General features: G+C 35.5%; 1 protein-coding gene across 9 annotated transcripts; it reads left to right on the top strand.

The window, feature by feature from the left end:
• Window positions 1–220: 220 nt before the first annotated feature.
• LOC105216108 (uncharacterized) lies at window positions 221–20,630 on the top strand. 9 transcript variants are annotated; one of them, XM_054229422.1, is made up of 9 exons: window positions 221–578; window positions 801–942; window positions 1,011–1,085; window positions 1,209–1,780; window positions 14,093–15,016; window positions 17,368–17,597; window positions 17,674–17,892; window positions 17,964–18,794; window positions 18,913–20,630. In XM_054229422.1, the coding sequence occupies exons 4-9, from the start codon at window positions 1,501–1,503 to the stop codon at window positions 19,672–19,674; spliced, it is 3,246 nt and encodes a 1,081-aa protein (XP_054085397.1). In that variant the 5' UTR covers window positions 221–578; window positions 801–942; window positions 1,011–1,085; window positions 1,209–1,500; the 3' UTR covers window positions 19,675–20,630. The 9 variants fall into 9 exon arrangements, with proteins under 9 accessions (XP_054085397.1, XP_054085398.1, XP_028898852.2 ...); XM_054229423.1 differs by lacking the exon at window positions 1,011–1,085; XM_054229424.1 differs by having other exon boundaries at window positions 222–578; window positions 801–1,780; window positions 18,913–19,345; window positions 19,414–19,558.
• The last annotated feature ends 37 nt before the right edge of the window (window positions 20,631–20,667 follow it).

Here is a 20,667-nt window from a genome sequence, read left to right as displayed (position 1 = left end):
TTGCATACATTTTTAATAATAATTAAATTAATTGCTTCTATTTAACAATTGCATTTGTTTTTATTACTTCTTTACGTATAAATATATGTTATCGATATTGAAGCATGTTGCAATGAACACTGTCACCCTCTACCGGCACACAGCTGTCAGTTTCAAACAGAAGATTGCCATATTGCCGAAATGCGAATTTACCTTTCACACCTGAGCAGCTGATCAGTGTTCGCAAAATTCTAGTTGGTTATGTTTGATCACTGTGATTATTTCCAATTTATACATGCTGTGCGCCAATAAGAATTCACATTAGCAAAAACAAGTTAAAAGCCGGTTGCTGATATTGAAATTTTTTTTTATCTGAATGTGCGCATGTATGTGTATGGCAACTCCTTTGGTTGTGAACTGTGACATATAGAACCCGGAAAAAAGGCTAGAAATCATCAACGGTTTTGCTACATCGTGAGCCTTTCGTGTCGGTTTGCATTTGTATAAATTACTGTTCGGTTTGGTGGCCATTTAGCTTGTGAAATTTCTGGAAGTTTTAATTGAAATAAATCCCCTGTTCATTTCCTAATATCATTGGTGTATGTAAATCTCGGCTTAATAGTGTAAAAATATTATAAATAGTAGTGTATGTGATAGTTGTGTGTGCGATGCAAAAATATGAAGAGGGCATTTTGATTATGAAATAATCGGAATTTTTGCATCCTACCAATGCAGTAGATAGCATACAGAAAGTGTGTGATATTGATGTGCTAAATTCAAGTTTTTTCCACAAAAAATTTAAAGTGTCACACCCATTTCAGGAGTCAAAGGGAAAAGTAAAAACTGTGCTACCGAAGTGTTTAGGAAAAATCGAATTCGTGCGGATTGTAGAAGTGTGAATAAAACGACGCCCAAGTGTAATTGGTGCCCGCAGGAAGCCATTGCAAAGTTTTGCTTGTAGAGGTGAGAGCTTTGAAGCTACCGCCAATGTAAGCATAAGTGCAGTGCAACAACAACAAATTGCATTTTAGGTATCCCTGCGAAAAGATTGCAAAGAGCATTACATATAGCAATTTAAACGATAACAACAACACAACAACACTGCAGTGAGTGCAATAAACATTTTGTGCTATTTTTAGAATATTCGCACTCTCTTGAGCCTATCGCAATTTGCATTAAATTGCACGTCAATTGTAAAAAGCAAATAATTATTTTATTCGGGTTTTCAGTTTTACAACAACTATATCAGCGTTTAGCACGCGTTACCTGATTTTGTATAAAACCGTTGTTGAGCAGCAGCATCAGCAGCAGCACCAGCAGTAACAGTGCTCACAAAAGTTAACCGCATTTTTAACGCGCAAATACAATAGCAACTACAAGAGTGGTTGCCCTTTTCAGCATATACCAAAAATTTATGCGCTCTACCGCAACGGCGGCGTCAAAGGTGTATAGCCGACGGAGTCGTTACAGTTACAGCAGCAGCAGCAGCTGAAGACAGGTGTATACCAGCTACGCTTCAGAATGCTATTTGCAGCTTGCACCACTGCAGCGCCGAAACCGCTGCAGCTCACTGCTCATGTCGCCAACAACAATTTGGGGCAACAGCAGTTGACGTCCCTGCAACAGCTGAAGGATCAACATGCGATGTCCCTATCGTCATCGTCATCGTCGTCGTCGTCTTCGGCTATGCAAACGCCGGCGCAAATGTCGCCACAACATCAAATGCATGCAGCAGCAACAGGAAATGCAGCTGCAGCGGTAGCAGCGGCGGTGGCTGCGCGTGCCAATGAGGAGGCCAAGGGTGAGTGAGAATTTTCTTATTGGAAAGGGAAAGAGTTAAATTTGCATATATGCATACAGTTATGGGTGACATATGTACCCAAAGATGCTAAAATTAATTTGCCTACTATATAAGTGTGCCGTTACTGTCTTAAGTTCTGTTTTTCCGGCATTTTAATTAAATTTCAATAATTTCAAGTAATTTGTGTCTTTTAGCAAATTTTATTAATTTATTATTATTATTTATTACTGTTATTATTATTTATTTATTTGTTATTATATTTAATTATACTTATATGTGTCTGTATGTTTACAGATAAACAATTATAAACGAAAGTGACAATGGCCTTTGCTTTTAGCTTTTTAATTTACATACACACCACACCATCGTTATGGACTTAAAACCTGCTTGTATAATTTTCCCATCGCTTTCTGTTTGCGTGCACTTGCCGGTATTACTCGAGCGTGCTTCAAACATTATGCAATCAGCGAATCGCGTTCCTATACAAATACTTGTGTGAGAACGAAAATTTTGCATTTACATATTTGTCTGTACCCTACAGTGAGAATTGACGGAATTTGCTTTAATAAAAAACTGTGAATTATTTTCAATGAACCTATGACACGTTTAAGACATGTAACCTAGGCTTTTGTTTACACAAATTATTTTATTCGCTAAAGAAGTTTTAAATCTAAGATTCTTTTAGTCTTTTAGTTTTTAATTTCTTCAGCAATTATAGCTGAGAAAGTCTTTCTAATAGCCTAATGGCAATTCCTTGTCTGTGCTGTTCACTAAACCAGTACACTTTCCAATTGGACTAATTCGCAAATTCCAATATTAACTATTTTTGTGTGTAGGTATTAAAATTCCCACATCTGGTTATAAATATAACAAAAATAAAGTTAAATTGCACAGCGTGACGGCAAAGAAATTAAAAAGCAGCTGTATTGCTGACTGATAGCGTCACGCATTCTCGACAGCACAGATTTGTTTATATACATATGTACAAATGTATATAATATATACATATTTAAGTATAATAATAAGTATTTTTTGCAAATGTTTGTATATACGCCGATTAACATAGCACATCCATTATATATATTTTTGTGTCATTTACTCTATTTTTATCAACCATTTGTTTTGATATTATTTTAATTGAGCTAAGTTTTCTGGTTTTTATGTTTTCACTGTTTTTATCTGCTCAATGTTTTTTTGGGATCATAAAATTCTTTCGATTTTAGTTTTGTTAGTTTGTATTTTGTATTTATATACAATTTTTTTTTTGTTGCTTTTTTAGTTGATCTAAATAAAAAGACTAAATTCTGCACACTGCCGGCGCGTGTAGCTATTTTTTTTATCAATTAGTAATTTATTTCAAAGGCTGTTGACATTTGTTATGCGTTGCGTCTATTTATTTATAAAGTTTTTGATTGAAAAACAATTGTTTCTAAAATCGTTAGTTTTATTTTAAAATTAATAATAATTTATGAATTTATTTTATTAATTTTTTAATTTTATATCTAGAAATAACAATCGGAACATCAGCTGCAAGCAGCGCATTGGAATCGTTATTTTAATAGTGATCTAACCCTGTCTGGGCAGTCAAATAAGTTAAAATAATGTTTTTAAAGTGAAAAACCATTTTTTTTGACATTCTTCGAAGAGGTTTAGACAAAACAAAGTGAGAGTTTAAATTTTTAATTATTAAATACGAGTGATTAAGTCTGCAACGGTTAAAAATTCTGAGATTTCACAATATTCCAGTGGTCAAAATATTTATTTTGTAATTGTTGTATTGCTTAATATATTTCCGGTTTGTGCATACATATTTCATTCCAATAGTGCACTTATTGTGCCATTATGCCCTTAAATAGCATTAGACGTAATTTCGTTTGATATACAAATATTGCAAGTGTACATGATGTCATGGTCGCTATTTAATATGCATATAAAATGGTATACTATATGGAATATATACTTACGTATATACATATGTACATTTAAAATATTTAAAAGTGTGTCCATAATAATTAGTTCTACTGCGTTTCTAGTATTCGTAATAGTTTAGTGATATATTGCAAAGAAATGCCGAGTGCAGGCTTGTGCAATATTTTCGCACTTACAAACTAGTGTTTATAAGCTGTTTATTAACATACATACGCAGTGCATACATATGTATGTCTATGCATTAATCAGTGTTTTGGTTGATTATTTTTTATAATCTATATAGTGCCCTATAGAATAACATTCGGTTTAATAATTATGCAATTGTAAAATGAGTATTTATATACAAATGGATGAACGGATGAAAGTGTGTATGCTTATATGAAGTGTGTTTGTACATCGTATGTCGCTTACCGATCGATTTAAGGCTTTGGTTATTGCAATGTGCAAGTGATTTAAGTGCATAATTATATATGTATGAATGATTCTGTAAATTTTTTTTACATATTTATAATAGTTCGGTTTATAATAATATATAACAGTTTGAGATGAAGCTTCGGACATAGTATTGTTCTTCTTTGCACAAAGAGTCACAGCCTTTGGAACCGCTATCTTTCAAAGTTCGTGGTGACCACATAGAAGTCAACAGATTTATCTAAATCGGAATCAGCAATTGAACTGTTTTTTATTTACATATTTATTTTCCTCTCTATCAACATTTAAATTTACAAACAACAGACGGATCAGGTCTTATCCAAATATTAATTTAGTAATTGTAATATATTTTGGGATTTTTAAATTCACGAAAGCTTTAAAAAATAATAATAAAAATTCTATAAAAAGAAATAAAAAATCAGTTCTGATCATATATAGAGTATGTCAAAGCCAAATTAAGGGTCATACATATTTATCTGTAACTTTATATATACATTTGTTTTTGTACATAAATGTTATATATGCCTAGGTGTACCCAAGATATATGCACACAAATATTTATGTACATACATATATAAATATAATCGTCTAGAATAAAATTTTTATGTTCACACACTCAGATTTAACCAAAATAATATATGCGTCTCTAAAATATTTGGCGAGGCTCTTATTTTGTTTGTTAATGAACATGAATTTAAATTATATACAGCGCCAAAAGCCAAAAATCTCACATCTAAGCTAATTAAGCAGACATACATATTATATATAACATATGTACATATTTATGTTTTTTTGTACCATATTTATGTTTTTATGTTTTCTCTTTCACTCTTCCCTTCTTTTACTACATATTTACCCCTAATTTCTTATCAATTTATTTTCTAAATATTTGACTAACTTTTTTTTTAATAAAATATTTGCCGTTTCAGCCTGTTTTTTGCTTTATTTTTAATGATAGCCCTCCGCATCGTCAATTCTCATTTAGAAAAAAGTGAAAATTTTCCATTGCCGTATCTGCTTTGTTACGGAAAAGGCATAAAAACCAAACCAAATGCTTATTTATACATATGTATGTGTATTTTGTAAGTACATATGTATATGTTTTGTTTGGTTTGCTTTGAAATAGTGCCCATTGGCTACAACAAAAAATGTTTGTGGCTCTCAGCGTCATCGAAAGTAAAGCAAAATTGAAAAAAAAAACAACCATGAGCAATTGGTTCCACTGGGTTCTGTATACCTACCTACATACATATGTATGTATTTGTTTTGAAAAAAAGAGCATTTTTTTAACTTCGCTACAGTCGGTCTTCGTTGTAAATTCACAAGTCTATATATCGCATTTGACTTCATAGCATTTGATAATATTATTTTATTTGTTGACGTCCCATTAGCTAGTACGTATAAATTTGTAAGGGAAAGATTCTTCATCGTTCGCTGACTATATGTGCCACAATAATATGAATAAAAGATTCTTTTCATCAGAATTCCGACTCTCCGAACAGCCACAGGTTTCCTCTTGCTGTCTCCGGTCGAACACCTACACAATGTGTCCCTAATGCTACTTGTTAAAGAGCATACATATTGAAATAGCCTCCAAACAGTTTCTGTTGGGTTGTTTTAGCAGAAACTGTTCCGCATTCTTTTGCTGGAAGCCGAGTCGCCTCCCAGAGCCATCAATGGTACCTTCCTGAAATATATCGACGATTTACAGAAATTTACCGACCCAACTTTGAACGCCACAAACTTTCGACAAGCACTGAACGTCATTTACTGAGGAGCTATTAACACCTTCATCGACCCCCTCGCCGTGAATGGCGTACTTGGGTATAAATCACTATGTATTGCAGATACCTAGCTCGAATTGCCTCGCCTAACTAGAATGACCCTCGCACAAATTCGTTCTGGATACTGCAGTAGATTATAACTCCTACCTATCCAGACTGAACCCCGATATACATAATACACTTGATCTCACTCATCTAACAACCCTCTCCGTCTGGTCCGACTCTGTCGAAACAGCTCGTTTCCTGGTCCTTCCGTTAGATGTCTTCGATGACAAATGATTTAGATCTGCGGTTCAGCCAGGTTTGGGTAACCGTTACAACAACAACAACATTTCCAAAATAATTGTGGACAGAAACTAATCCGGGTCCATACCGATTACGTAGATCCATTGTGGGTGATGATTTTTCATTTCTTTGTTGTTGGTATAGTGTCAAAAAAAGACGGGTTCGGTTTTCATTGTTTTGCGTATCGCACAACCAACATTTTTACATATTTCAGGGATGATTAGGAAGGTATGCCCCTAATGTATTCTACGACTTTGAAATAATATTCGGTTTCCAGGGAGTTCATCTTGCTTTTACGGTTTTTGTATATTTTAAGACATCGTATTTTAAATACGAAATTAAATTTTTTAAAAGCGCGCATATAACCGATTGTAGCGCAGCAAATTGATTACATGTTGTGTATTCTGCTTTTGCGAAATAAAAGAATCGCCACTAATAAAATAAATCAAAGAGCGACAAAAAGAACATAACCTACAAACATATACGATACAATTATAATTTACGATTCAAAGAGCTTCTCTCTCTCCGTACTACGCTCACGACTGCTCATAAATTTCGCCGGGTCTGCTTGTTGGGACCTCTGTGCGAATTATCACATGCAAGTACATACAAACATACCGACAATAATAATATATATTTGTATATAGAAAGGTTTGTCGTTTGCGTTGTAATTTCCTTTAGATAATAAGCTTTTTCGCATACCCGTAATACAAGTTTTGGCTCATACATATATATTGACTTACATAAATACATTGCGAATACTCAAAAGAGCTCGAGAGATTATGCCATTGGCCTTCAATTACATGTCCACATGATTGCGCTCCCAGCCCCATCTGTGATTTTTGTTGCGCTCTCTGTTATGGTGGCGTCGGTTCTGCGAATTCTTCAACATTCAAACATAACTGTATGTATGTACATATATACATACTTACATATGCATAAATTTTCAGATATTTATAGCTTATGCTTTGCGTTTTGACCGTGTTTTTTGTGCCATCGTTATTGACATTGAAGAAACGTATTGCGAAACCTTGATTTTAGGCGCCTAATTGTATACTTATGTGTATGCATATTTGTAAGTATATGTATGTGGACCATTTGTAATGCGTCGGCAGACAGGAAATTCTTTACATATACACTAACGCAGCGGCAAAAATGCATTCATAATAAATAATTATGGTGAAATGCATTTAATTTCAATATTTTGCATTTTAGACTTCCATAGAAACTGGATGTCAAACGAGCTGTTTGTCTACGACATGCAATGTTTTGATTATCAAGATGTGATTCACGGAGAGAGGCTATTTGAAAGTTCAGATTTTATCTTTGTTGTTGTTGTTGTTTTAACGGCATAAAACATTCCCCAAATAATTTTGAAGTAAACTGCCGATATGATAGTCCTTGACCGGATAAAAATCCGGTTCCGTTCCGATAACGTAGAATCGACTGTCGTCGGACCGTATTTATCTATTTGTGGATGATTGTCAGCCTCGATCTCTAGAGGTGACCGATCGGTTGGTTGTTGTTGCAGAGGCACAAAACATTCCTGAGATCATTTTATGGAATGCTACCGACCCCAGTAGTCTTGATCAAATATAGATCTAGTCAGATCGGTTATAAGGACAAGCCTGTCGTAGCTGATGTCCTAATCTGGAATTTATCATAAGAACATCGTTCTGTCTTAATTTATAACTTCTAACACTCGGTTTAATGTGAACAGTTGTAGATCCGAAACATTCATTGAGCAAAGGTGATTTCTTGTACAATTACCATGATATCTTGCACAGTTCTATTTACTTATTTTGAAGAACTTTAGACATAAGAACTAGAAATAGATTTCTACGAAGTAAAAATGGGGTTCTTTCGACATTATTAAAGGGACTTTCGATCTTCAGTCTAAAAAACTGATATAAATTGGCTTTTATTGGAAGAAGAGTTCGAGGAGTTTTGGAGATTATATAGGATTTGAACGTGAATAGAGGCATTGGATGTTATTATTGTTCTCTCTGCCTCTGTCTCTGTTTTTTTTTTTCATTTTCAATATAGGTAGCCTACTTCCTAGAACATACAGAGTGATTCCATATAAATTAGGAAAAAAAACGCCTTTTGATTTGAACTTCGGCTACAGCTTTCTAAACATCTCCTTTTCGCATGTATTCGTATGCAGTCCGCTGAAGCTTCACAGCATTTCCAAACATCTACAAAAAAGTATTATCTCATCAAAATTTATGAAATATGAAATATTTGTCGACGTAATTGATAAGCTCTCAGATGATGTACTCAACTCGAAATGTTTGCAAAGAACTGTACAAATATGCTGCAATACTTGTTGCCGGGTATTAAACGCCATTGAATTTATTTATTTTTAGTACATCTCTACATACATCCATATTATGTATTATGATCGAGTCTACTAAGACTGATAACACTTAACACTGAAATTGATATGAGACACAACAGCTGGCTTTTAAGCCTCTAATGGATTCACGTGCCTCATGAATATATATATTTGAAAGTTACAGGAAATTGAAATCGAAATATTAGTGGAAAAACGAGGGCCTCTTGATAAACACCTTCGAGTGTGTATTTTTAGCTGTTGTCAAAATAGAAAACGGAAAATATAACGGATCGGCCAAACGGGTCTTTAGACGAGTTATTGATATCTTGACTGAACCTGAAGACTTTGCAATTTTAATTAAAGGTTCAAAATTGAGGAATTTCGTTCACCTCTCACGACAATATTCACTAACTCGACGAATCATTCGTTGGCGTTGAAATTCTCCAAATTTTGGCTGTCATGTAAAATAGCTGGTAATCCTTCAGTTCGCATACGACCGTCGGATCACCGGACCGTCACCAAATTATAGAACAAGATCCTCAAGTCACTGTTATGTATTTAAATTCTACTTCATTGTGTTTCGAGGCCGGACCAAGGGGTGAGGAGTATTAAATCTGTGGGTTTGTTTGGACATGCAAAGAGGTGGTTAGTGTCATACGCCCACTTATTCCATTCAGAAAATGTAATCGGAATAACGGTATCTATTCTGCATAGATAGTGGATCGGTATCATAAGTGGATGGTGATTGAACTCCAAGGACGCCATTCACTGGAAGGTAGTCTTCTGTGTCTTCACAATGCTTGTCTGAAGTTAGTCGCGTTTGAAGTTTGGTAAGGTGCTATAGGTCGTCGGCGTATTACGGGAATGTTCTCTCGATGGCTCCAGGGGTCGGTTCAGCTTCAATCAATTTACTGCAGGGGGTTTCTCTGAAAATATCCCAGAAAAATTTCTTGGAGATCATTTTGTTATGCTCCGACTCTGTTATCTTTTAAATTACACTGAGAAATTAAAAAAAAAAAACAAGATTGCTTCAAAATGTTACAGACTTATTGCACTGTTCTCGTTGCAAGGTTAGTTTTTTCAAAAATAGAAGTAACGTGTAACGTATTTGGGTCGTTTTGATTATAAATTCAATGGACCTTCGGAAGTTTCAACTAGAAAGAGTATATATATATAATGATGAACTCACAGCATTTGCACAACCTGGGTTTTTGAAGTAGCCTTTGCATAGGCCTTTTTGTTCCCTAACCCTTTACTTAACCTTAACCCTTTATTTATAGTCCTTTCTCCGAATCTTCATATGTAGATCCATATGTACAAGTATTCATATTTTTGGTTATTTCTACTATTTTTTAGGTTACTTTCATAAACCTCCTATCTCTTATTATTTTCATGGTCAAAATTCGCAATACCGGAAACCTGTTGCTAACTACATATGTACATACATAAATTAACATCTTTTTTTAATCTGAAATAATTTAAATTAAACTGAAATCAGACTCGCGAGGTCGCACATTGAACTCCAACTGCTGATTCGGTCTGTCAATATGTCTTCTCATGCCCCATTCAGAGAGATAGTGATAGCGTACGTAGCCGGCCAGACTTGTAATGCAAATTGTTATATTTAAAGTCGTATTAAGTGCCGCAATTGAAAAATTAAAACTCAAAAAACATTTCTTTTTAACTGATTAAAAGAAATTAAAGCTAAAAAAATAATGTAAGCCTTTGAAATTTAATCTTCAAAAAATGCACAATAACAATTTTTAACCGCGTAGACACTTTTTTATTATTCTAAAAGTTTCGATTGTGATTTTTTGTTAGTGATTTCTACAGTTATCGGTAAAGCATTGCTAAAACCCGAAGCTGTATTAATTATGAATTTGCTTTGTTTTCCAAATTTATATAACTTAGAAAGTGAGATAAGCCCACCCGGAGACAGCGCGCATCAATTTGATCTCTCGATCGGCATAGCTTCCATTATACATAATCATCATTTCAATTAAAAAAGTTTCGAGTGACGATGTTTGAGGTTATGGGTCGTTAGTATTCAGTTGAATAATGAAAATCATGCGTTGTATATGGCAATGGAAGGTCGAAGAGTAACCTTAGATGGGTTGTAAATCCTTGTTTATACGTTGATGACTGACGGAATGTCATTACGCCTCCCTTTTTATCTTGATAGGCTTGACGAACTCATCTAAAATTCAGATAAAATGCTAGTGGAGACAACGTACTATTGTTTCTGTGATCGAGTGGGTTCCATCTTTACAGATCTCATACATCCTGTTTCGACAGGGTAGAACCAAAGAGAGAGAGTTGTAAGATGAGTCGGGTTCGTTGGACATGTAAAGAGGTGATTAGTATCATGCGGGGACTCTTTGCTTGCACAACATATATTCTGTATGTTGGGATTCAGTCTGGATAAGTATTAGTTTAAACTGCTACAATATCCAGAACGTAGTTATGCAATGGTCACACTGGTTTCACAAACAACTCGAGTTCAGCGTCTGCTACAGATGGTGGTTTAACTCCAAGGACGCCATTCAGTGAAAAGGAGGCAAGGGAGGTATTAATTGAATGACGTTTAAGGCGTATCTGAAGCTGTCCGCGTCCGAGGTCTCGCCAGCGTATTTCGTTATGTCGTCGACGTATTGTAGGAGTGACTTCTTCATGCATCCGGGGACGGATCCGCTGGGTTACTTCATTAATTCCGAGTGTCAAATATCGATTGATATCTAGTATAATGAGTTCTGAATAGAACCTTGACTATGCCGGTTCGACTTGTAGAGAGAACGTAGTTTCTGGATCCAAAATATACGAGTTTATATAAAATTGTAACTGTTTTTACAGACAAGCACGTGTAGACTTCGCATGTGACAACATTGTGTTCATGCGATTGATAAGATTTAGTCTATTTGTTCCATTAAATCGATAGATAATACAATTATTGACATAAAGAAGATTTGTACTTTGAAATTTACTCATTTAGAACTGTGTCATCAGCTCGCCGGTTATTTCCCTCGCTTATTACAACGGATTATAAGAGCGTGTAACTTGCTAGTAGAGCGAGAGAGAAAGGTTATCGCGGGATCATGCAATAAATTATTCTTTTATAAGCATTTTAATGTCCCAACTTCATGCAGTGCGTCAGTCTAACGCTACAATCTCGAATTTCGCAAATCCACCTATTTGCCGGTTCAATGTCTCTTAAAGCTTCTAATCGGAGTCACTCTCAGCTACTTCTCTCGATCACTATATTTATTAATACTCTGTTATCAGCAAATATTCAATTATTTTTAAGCGCATATTAAATTTATATAAGTTGAAATAGTTAGTAGCAGATTCCCGCGTGTTTTGTTTTTTTTTTGTTTTGCTCTCTCTTGTTTGTTTCCATGCGCAAGCGATTTTTGAAGAGATAATGGTACGTTTTCGCGCTCTTTTTCAGGTTGCACGGTGGGCTTTTTTTGAAAAATAAATTTTTGGAAATATTTTTACCAAAATTTATAGAAAATACCCTTTTATGAATGCTCTCAAAATGGAAAAACAGTTATCTTGCCAATGTTTTAAGTAGGGAGCATCAGTATATGAGTTCTTACGGAGGGATTGAGATCATTTTACTGTCTTTTTTGATTTTAAGAAAATTTCAAACTTCACTTCTCTTTCAGGTCTACGGATCTTTTGAATTTTCCAATTTTTCTAATCTGATCTCTCGAAAAATGTTCGTGTTTTTTCGTCTTTAGGGTTTAGCAGTTATCACGTCTCTAAGCCAAGTCTTTGACTTGTGATATATCTATTAAACCCTGGATTCTCGGTATTCTGTATTCCCTAATAGGCATATAAAGATCGCTCAAGTTGCTCGTTCATCTTGGACCTCTCGGGTATGTAAAAAGAGATATTAAACTTTTAAATCAGGAAATTCTCTAAGAATGAGAAAGTGAAGATTGGGAACCGGGTTTGAACTGATTCAATTGTTATCTGGTATGTTTCCAGACCAATATAGTGATCCCCCTTTCTTTTAAAGCCACCATATATGATGATTTTTACCGTTATCACACCTAACTTTCTCCACCGTTGTGTAGCAACGCGTGTGTGCTCTTTCTTGTGCGCTCTACTCGTGTGCCGTGTTTTTACCTACTTGGTTCCAATATAATCATGCGGCATAGTTATGCTCAAAATCTATTAAACAAGCGATAACGCCAAAAGCGGAAAAAAGCAGTGTGCACATACTGTGCTAGTCGTCGTTGAGAATTGAGAAGAATTTCTAATTTAAATAGCTTCGCAACCGGCAAAATCCTCATTCTACTCAACGGTTGCGGCCAAAGCAGTACTCGTATCGAACGCTTAAGAACGCGCACACACGCACACACACACACTCACGCATCTATAAGCAGACGCTTTGCTGTCAAACGGAAAAAAGAAAATAAAATAAATTATTTCACTGGTTCTAGTGACTTCTAAAGAATCGCTTGGGAAAGCAGATAACCATATTTTTTTACATTTAAAATGGGTACGAAAATATTTTAAATTTGTGTTTAGAAACAGTTGTTTGCCGAAGAAAGTGTTTGAAGTGCATTAATTTATTATGTAATTTGATTGGAAAAGCTTGAAATTTTTTTTGGTTTTTTTTTTTAATGTTCCGATGTGTGTATGTGAATTCGAAAACAAACTCTTTAATTTTTATAATAGTTTTTAAGTGATTTTTTGGTGTAAAATATTAACTAAAAGTAAAAATTAAGAAAGAAAAAAAATTAATTTTAATTTAAACAACTTTTTTTTTGAAGAAAATATTTTATTTAAAAATTTGGAGATTGGTTCGATTTTTGAAAAAAAAAAATAATTTGTTAAAAAATTTAGCTACAAAAAATTTAGCATGTTTAATATAAAAATTTTGCATTGGTGAAAATAGTTTGAATTTTAAAATTTGTATTTTTTCGATAGAAAAAAATTATTGTATTTTTTTTGAAAACATATTTCATGATTGAACGTGTTTCATTAATATTAAACGAATTCGTTCAATATTGCAGCTAATTAAACTTTTTTATTCATCGTTTGAGTCAATTAATTAATTTCAGAAAAATAAATTTATTAAAAAAAAAATATTAATAAAAAAATAGTTATGTAATAAATTTGAAGTGTATTTTTAGTAATATTTTTTTATTTAATAAAATATTAAATAAGAAAATAATTTAATAAAAATTAATAAAAAAATATTGAAAAATAAAAAAAATAAAAAAATATTTAAAAATAAAAAAAAAATATTTAAAAATAAAAAAAAATATTTAAAAATATATATATATATTTATATATATTTAAAAATATATTTTTTTTTAATTTTTCTTTAATTTAATAAATAAATAATATTACATTTTTTTTTCAAAATTTCATAATTTTTTTTTTGGAAAAATTTTAAATTTTTTTCCGATTTTTTTCCAGTATTTTTTAATAATTATTAATTAACTATATTTAAATTAAAATTACAAAAATATAATTAATACCTTGTCATTCACATATTAATTTCCATTTCCTCCCTTCTTTCATTTGCAGAGGCAATGCGTAAACTCGACGCCACATTGGTCGCCTACTTGGCCGGCGAGACCAAGTTGCAATCGAAGCAATTGGAGTCGGAGCTGGAGCTGGAGCTGGATTTGAATGCGCCAAATGATCAAATGAACGACAATGATGAATATATTTTGGAAGAATTCAGCGATCCCATTATCGAGACGGTTGAGAATATGACACGTGAAGAATTGCAGCTATTCAGACGCATCAAGAGCATCAATTTGCAATTGGAGGCGCTTACACTAGAGCCAGAGGGCACTAAACGTATGGAGCTGCTGCAGAACGACACGCGTCCGATCTTCACCGTTGAGTGTCAGCTATCGCACGAATTGATCCAACAATTGCCACGCTACGAAATGTTCAACATCATGCAATTCGAATCGGAGAAATTCCACAGCCTCACGCAGTGCACCCGTTTCGGGCAGGAGGCGCAGCGCGACATCAATTTGGCGCCAATCATCGATGAGCTCGACAACGCTTTGAATGGCAATGCCGAGGGCAATGCTGCTGCTGGTGATGCGCCCAACTTCGGACGCATACACTTTGCCGTCTGGTGGCGTGAACCCGGCACTTGTCTCAATGAGATGCTCGGCATGGGCGTCTTCGAATTGCGTGAGCTGTACGATGCTGCACTTTTGGAGCAGTGCAAACGCATTACGATTCAGCGTCGTGGCGTGCCACTGGCGAATATCTATTTGAAGATTAATCTACTTTTGTGCTCGTTGGCTGACACCGCCAACAACAACGCGGCTGATATTAGCTGCGAAGCGGCATTGCAAGCCATGAAACAACACCCAGGCGGTGGTAATAAGAATAAGAAGGGTGCTAGTGGCAATGCATCAGCAGCGGCAGCTGGTGGTGCGGGCGCTCCAGCAGCCCCCAATGCCAACAATCAATCGAACACTACAGGTGACTATCAGATTGAGCGTTTGGTGCATCTGAAAGATACCGACATTCAATGACTAAGCATAATGTGTGTGCGCGTGTGCGCGAATCCGCCATTCGTTGGTGAATCAAAACAACAACAACAACAACTATATAATGGGTGCAATGTAAACACTAGCCCCAATATAGTTTCTGCCAATGACAAATTCTTACAAAAATCTAATTTCATCATTATGACAAATCATTGCGGCGATGATTTTGTTGATATTTTAGTATTTGATATTAATCGTTATGATTTTAGGGTTGCATTTTTTGAACAAGACAAATTTTTATTTGTAATTTTCTTAGATTGGTTTACTTTAGACTTTATAATAAATATCTTGAATATAGTTGAAAACAATGAAGAAGAAAAAACAAAAGAAAAAGAAAAAAAAACAAAAAAACAACAAAAAACAAAACAAAAACAAATTTCTTTGTATTTCTATTTATTTTTATGTATTTCTATATTTGTATGTTTGTATGTATTTTATAGTTTTTTTTTTATATTTTACATTATTACTCATGCACAAGGCGTTAATTTGGCGCAGCCGCCTTAGTGGTTTTACCTAGCTGTTACCTAGCCAGCTCGGTGTTCGTTCACGCCTTGTTGTTGTCTCATTAGACAAATAGTTCTACGCGCTTTGAGCCATCATTATTGAGATATTTCTGAAATTTTGTAAAATTTCCATTAGCTTTTCCAATTAAAGGGGTTTAGAGATGGGTTCCACTTTGAGTTTTAGATTCCTTTTTTTTTTGAAAACCGGCCGGATTAAGCAGTAGGTTTAACGAATGCTCAACCATCGCCTTCACGACAGCTGGGTCCACATAATTTCCTTTCCAACAGCAACCTAGTAACGTGTAAACTCTTCCACAGTCCCCCAAGTATTTACGTTGTTACAAGAACAACAACTTCTAATTAGTACATTTTTTGAGCAAATACGAAAGTGGATCCATTCTGGTTACACAGATCCGACTGCCTGGAGTCAAACGTGGTGACTAAATATCACTCATAGAGGGGTTTAATTCATCTCCAATCGGCAGTATTCACTTGAATCGATTACTAGTAGCGATTAGTAGCACTTATGACGGTGTATTACTCACTTAATCCCTTGAAACGTACCCCCTATCATTTCGATCCAATCTTGGCGGAACGGCTGATTCTCTCTCCCTTCTAACGTACTTTCCGATCTATCACTTCGATCCTATCATGGCGGATTTTTTAATTTAACGGTAGTCGTAGACCGTTACGCGGTTATAGTTTAAAACAGCGCACCACTCGTTCTTCCTTCTCGATGTTTGGCGACAATTGGAAATTTCAAGAGGTGTCCAGGTTCTTCTCCCCTGGTTTTTCCATCGGAGTGAAGGTCTCCCTCTTCTTCGGCTTCCACCAGCGGGTACTGAACCGAAGACTTTCAAAGCTCCAGCGCTTTTGTCCATTCGAACAACATAACCTAGCCAGCGTAGCCGCTGTCTTTTTATTCGCTGAACTATGTTTTCTTCTTCTTCTTGACTGGCGTAGACACCGCTTACGCGGTTATAGCCGAGTCCAAAACAGCGCGCCACGTATCCCTCCTTCTGGCAGTTTGGCGCCAATTGGTTATACCAAGCGAAGCCAGGTCCCTCTCCACCTGGTCCTTCCATCGGAGTGAAGGTCTCCCTCTTCTTCGGCTTCCACCAGCGGGTACTGAACCGAAGACTTTCAAAGCTCCAGCGCTTTTGTCCATTCGAACAACATGACCTAACCAGCGTAGCCGCTGCCTTTTTATTCGCTGAACTTTCGTCAGATGACCACGATGGCAATTAAGTTTGCTTTATTCTTTAAACAGGGTCTAGAGTAATTTTGCTTCTCCCCAAACTGGGTCTAGATCACCGCTAGAATAACAACAACTATTATTTTCTTCAAAAATTTGAACAAATTGGTGTTCGAAACCCAGTACCACCAAGTAGTCCGAAGTCGATAACAAAAACTGAGTGAACATTTGTTGCTAGACGAAATATCCATGTTTCTTTAGAAACCGATTTGTTACAATAAAAGTTTTATAAAGTTTTGAACCCGGACTCTTTCTAATTATTTATAAAAGAAGCTGTTTGAGTGATATTAACTAAACAAAATTTATATGAAATAAAAAGTTATCTCCCAAGGAAGACAATATAGCCGAAATACATACAGGACATATAAATACATAAATACAGTTAATTTTTGTTGAAAACCCTAAAACCTAAAGCGATGTCATTGAGTCAACGGTATACTTTCAGCACGCTCAAAAATTATGTTCCAATATCTCACATAATTAATATATTCTGTAATGTAAATCTAAAATATGATTTTTCCACAGCTAAAGGAAACAACACCAAAGACAACAATGACTTAAAAGCCAGGCTAAAGAGCGAATTCAATTCTGAAACGCTTAAAATACGCCTATTAACCGGTTTGATATGTGCCTGTGAAGTGCGCTATTTGGAAATACCGATAAATCGTGAAATGCATCTGGTGTGCGAGCGTTTTTGGAAAACAGAACCGGCCACAGCAAAATCCGTTGGTACCGAGCAATTCTATTATCAAGAGGTTAGTGAATTAAGAACTTATGACTTGTTTTTCAATTATACTTCGTATATACAATAATCGAGTACCTTATCTGCAGCAATTTGCCATTCTACGTGATGCGAACTTCTTGAATCACGTCAGAGGTAAGCATTTACGTTTACTAATTTACCAACGGCCGTTAAGCACATCTTTCAGCGATTGGAATGGCAATTCGGATGAACCGTTAGAGCCATTGGGTTTGGCCTTCTTGCCGTTACATCAATTTTATATAGCATTCAGTAACGATGAGATGACAAATCGTTTGATGTCTGATAGGGTGAGTGTGTGTGTGTAAATGTATTGTTGTTGTTGTTATATATTTACGCAAAATTTTTTCTAATCATTTAGCTTCCGGTTATATCCATTGACGCTTGGGCACCCATTTACGGTTCGAATGGGCAGGCTATGGGCGAAATTAAATGTTTGCTAGCAATGGGTAGTGAAGAGCAGATAACTACGCTTAAAAGAGAGCGCGATATAAAACCGTTACACTCCGACATGTTTACCAACCTTACTGCAAATAGTGAAATTGATTATCTATATAAATCCATACGCATGCCGACCGATGACTGTAAGAAGCATGCCATTTCTGCACCTTCGGACCAAAAGAAAAGTATTCGCACCACGGTTGAGTTAATGGATATGCTGCAGAATGCATTGCAACAAACAAATATGGCTAGTGAACGTGCCAAAAATCCAGAACCATCACCGTCAACAACAACATCATCACTTAGCACAGACGCCACACCAAGCGGTCTCGAAGATGTGCCACTAATGACTTTCGAACCATCTACATCACAAGCTGCTGCTGCTGCTGGCTCAGCAAAGTCTACACCAATAACTACAGATGCTGCAGCTGTTGATCCCACTAAACCGTTGGAGAAGCCACAATTCAAATTTGAGCTATCAATTAATTGTGCCGTTGGATTGCCGCTAAATCCGGGTGTACGTTGCAAACCTGGTACGAACGAACCGAAACGTTCGGTTTCGAAACGTTTTCCACCCGGTGAGCCACCGTCGACGTACGTCACATTCCAGGCGACCAGCTGTGACGGTAGTAGTGGTTGTTACAAGTCGCATGAGGGCAACGTATACGCCACACGGGTTGTGATGCGCTCTGTCGTGCCGCATTGGTTGCAAACGTTCGTGGTCACCGTGGACGAAGACTACTTGAAAAAGGTGTGTACAATTTCCCGCTTTTCTTTACTTTGCAAATGCAAGCTTTTGTATCAAAGCTTTGCTGTCATTACTTACCAAACCTTTTATAATCGAATCAAATAAATCTTCTTTCATACAGCCCAAGCAAACGTTTGTTTTGAAATTATGGAAGAAGGCGAATGTGCCACCAGCTAATGACAGCCCCAGAATCATTAACACCAGCGAAATGGAACCCACACCGAATGATGATGCCATCATCGGTTTTACAGCTTTGGACTTGAGTGTTTTCTTGAAGGGCCTGCATTTAGCCGGAGTTTTCAATGTATTCGATTTCAATGGACGCATTACGGCCAGGTTAGAATTAGATGCCAAACCAGCGGATGAATGGTATGTGCAGTATTTGGTCGAAAAAGTTTGGGAGAAAACACACAAGGAGCCACCGAAGCCGAGGCCAATCATACGAATGACTCCCGCTGCTGCGGCTGCTGCGCGTGCTGCTAAGGCCGCTGATGCTGCTGCTGCTGGTGCTTCTACTACCGACACAACAGCTGATACAGAGATGCTAGAATTTGGTAAGTCGCTCGATATCAGTCATCTAAATCTTAATGAAGCCGTCAATCATAAATACAATGAACTGAAGGTAATCTCTGAACGTTTGCGCACACGTCTCGTCGATGTGACTGGCGAACCTTTGTCCGAAATATTTAATTTGGATGATTTAAATAATTGGCAACCATTGAATGAAGTAATCAATGCAGATGTAGAAATGGATGAATTTGAGCGCGATATTAATGATCCGTCAGCGGCAGCAGACGATGCTGGCACAAATAAAAGTGATAATAAAAATGAAAATTTGATCTCAAAGACGGCGCCCGGCGCAGCCGATCCCACTATTGAATAGTGGCGGCGACGTGAACGCAGGAATACAACTACTAAGTCAGCGTTAAAAACAAGACCTAATAATAACATAACAACTAATCTAGTATATCACAATGTAGCGCATTTGCGCCAAATAATAGCACATTTAGTAACACAACTAACATTTTTAGCACCATCACCACCGACCGCAAATACAACAAGCTAACTATCCTTCATCATTATTAAAACGCTACATACATTTTTAATAAAAGCTCAATAGTACTTAATGAACTGTATGCGACAGAGAATAAGAATAATAAGAAGTCTGCATGTTATTTTGCCAATTTTTATTATTAATAATAATATTATATGTGTACCAGTATGATATAGCTATTACTATTACTATTATAAAGGAAGTTTTAAACGGCCTGCGAATCTTATATAAATAGCTAAGCGAAATTGTTATTACTTTCTTCTTCCCTTTTTATCATTATAAATCATGTAGGCGTATTTATAGATACAATAAAGCGACACTAAAATTTATTGCAACCTTTCTTTCACAAATATTTTTTTTTATGAAATTTTTAACAAAAAGTTGCATTTGATTTTAAAGCCGCCTTTATTTGGCCTATAAATATGCCACATAGTATTTCATTAAATTAGCATTAATTGTTTACTCTATATATGTAATTACGTATATACATATATACAGTTAAGTATTGAATTGTTTACTAAATTGCGTATGAAAGCGAACTTGTATTCAGAAATGAAGTATTTATTTGCTCTAAATTATTATTATTTCTTATTAATTAATATAATATAAACTATATTGGTGATATTGGAAAAATATTTGGAAATTTGAAAAACAATGAAGCAAGTAAACATAAATGTATTTCAAGTCTTATCTCAATAAGTCCAGCAACAAAATCTTTGTGTATGAATTTAAAAATGAAAATCAAAACGAATTCAATAAAATGTTACTGGTTTTATGTGAAATTATTACTGTGTTCTTCTTCTTCTTAACTGGCGTAGACAT

Source organism: Zeugodacus cucurbitae, chromosome 4, assembly GCF_028554725.1.
Source record: "Zeugodacus cucurbitae isolate PBARC_wt_2022May chromosome 4, idZeuCucr1.2, whole genome shotgun sequence".
Taxonomy (NCBI): domain Eukaryota; kingdom Metazoa; phylum Arthropoda; class Insecta; order Diptera; family Tephritidae; genus Zeugodacus; species Zeugodacus cucurbitae.
The sequence above is the reverse complement of the archived record's forward strand: the minus strand, read 5'-3'. Positions and strand labels throughout refer to the sequence as shown.

Coding starts and splice junctions, on each gene's coding strand:
- LOC105216108 (XM_029043019.2), top strand. CDS start 1,501: ATGCTATTTGCAGCTTGCACCACTGCAGCGCCGAAACCGCTGCAGCTC. Junction 15,017..17,367: donor CAATCAATCGAACACTACAG/GTGACTATCAGA, acceptor ATTTTTCCACAG/CTAAAGGAAACAACACCAAA. Junction 18,795..18,912: donor ACGAAGACTACTTGAAAAAG/GTGTGTACAATT, acceptor TCTTTCATACAG/CCCAAGCAAACGTTTGTTTT.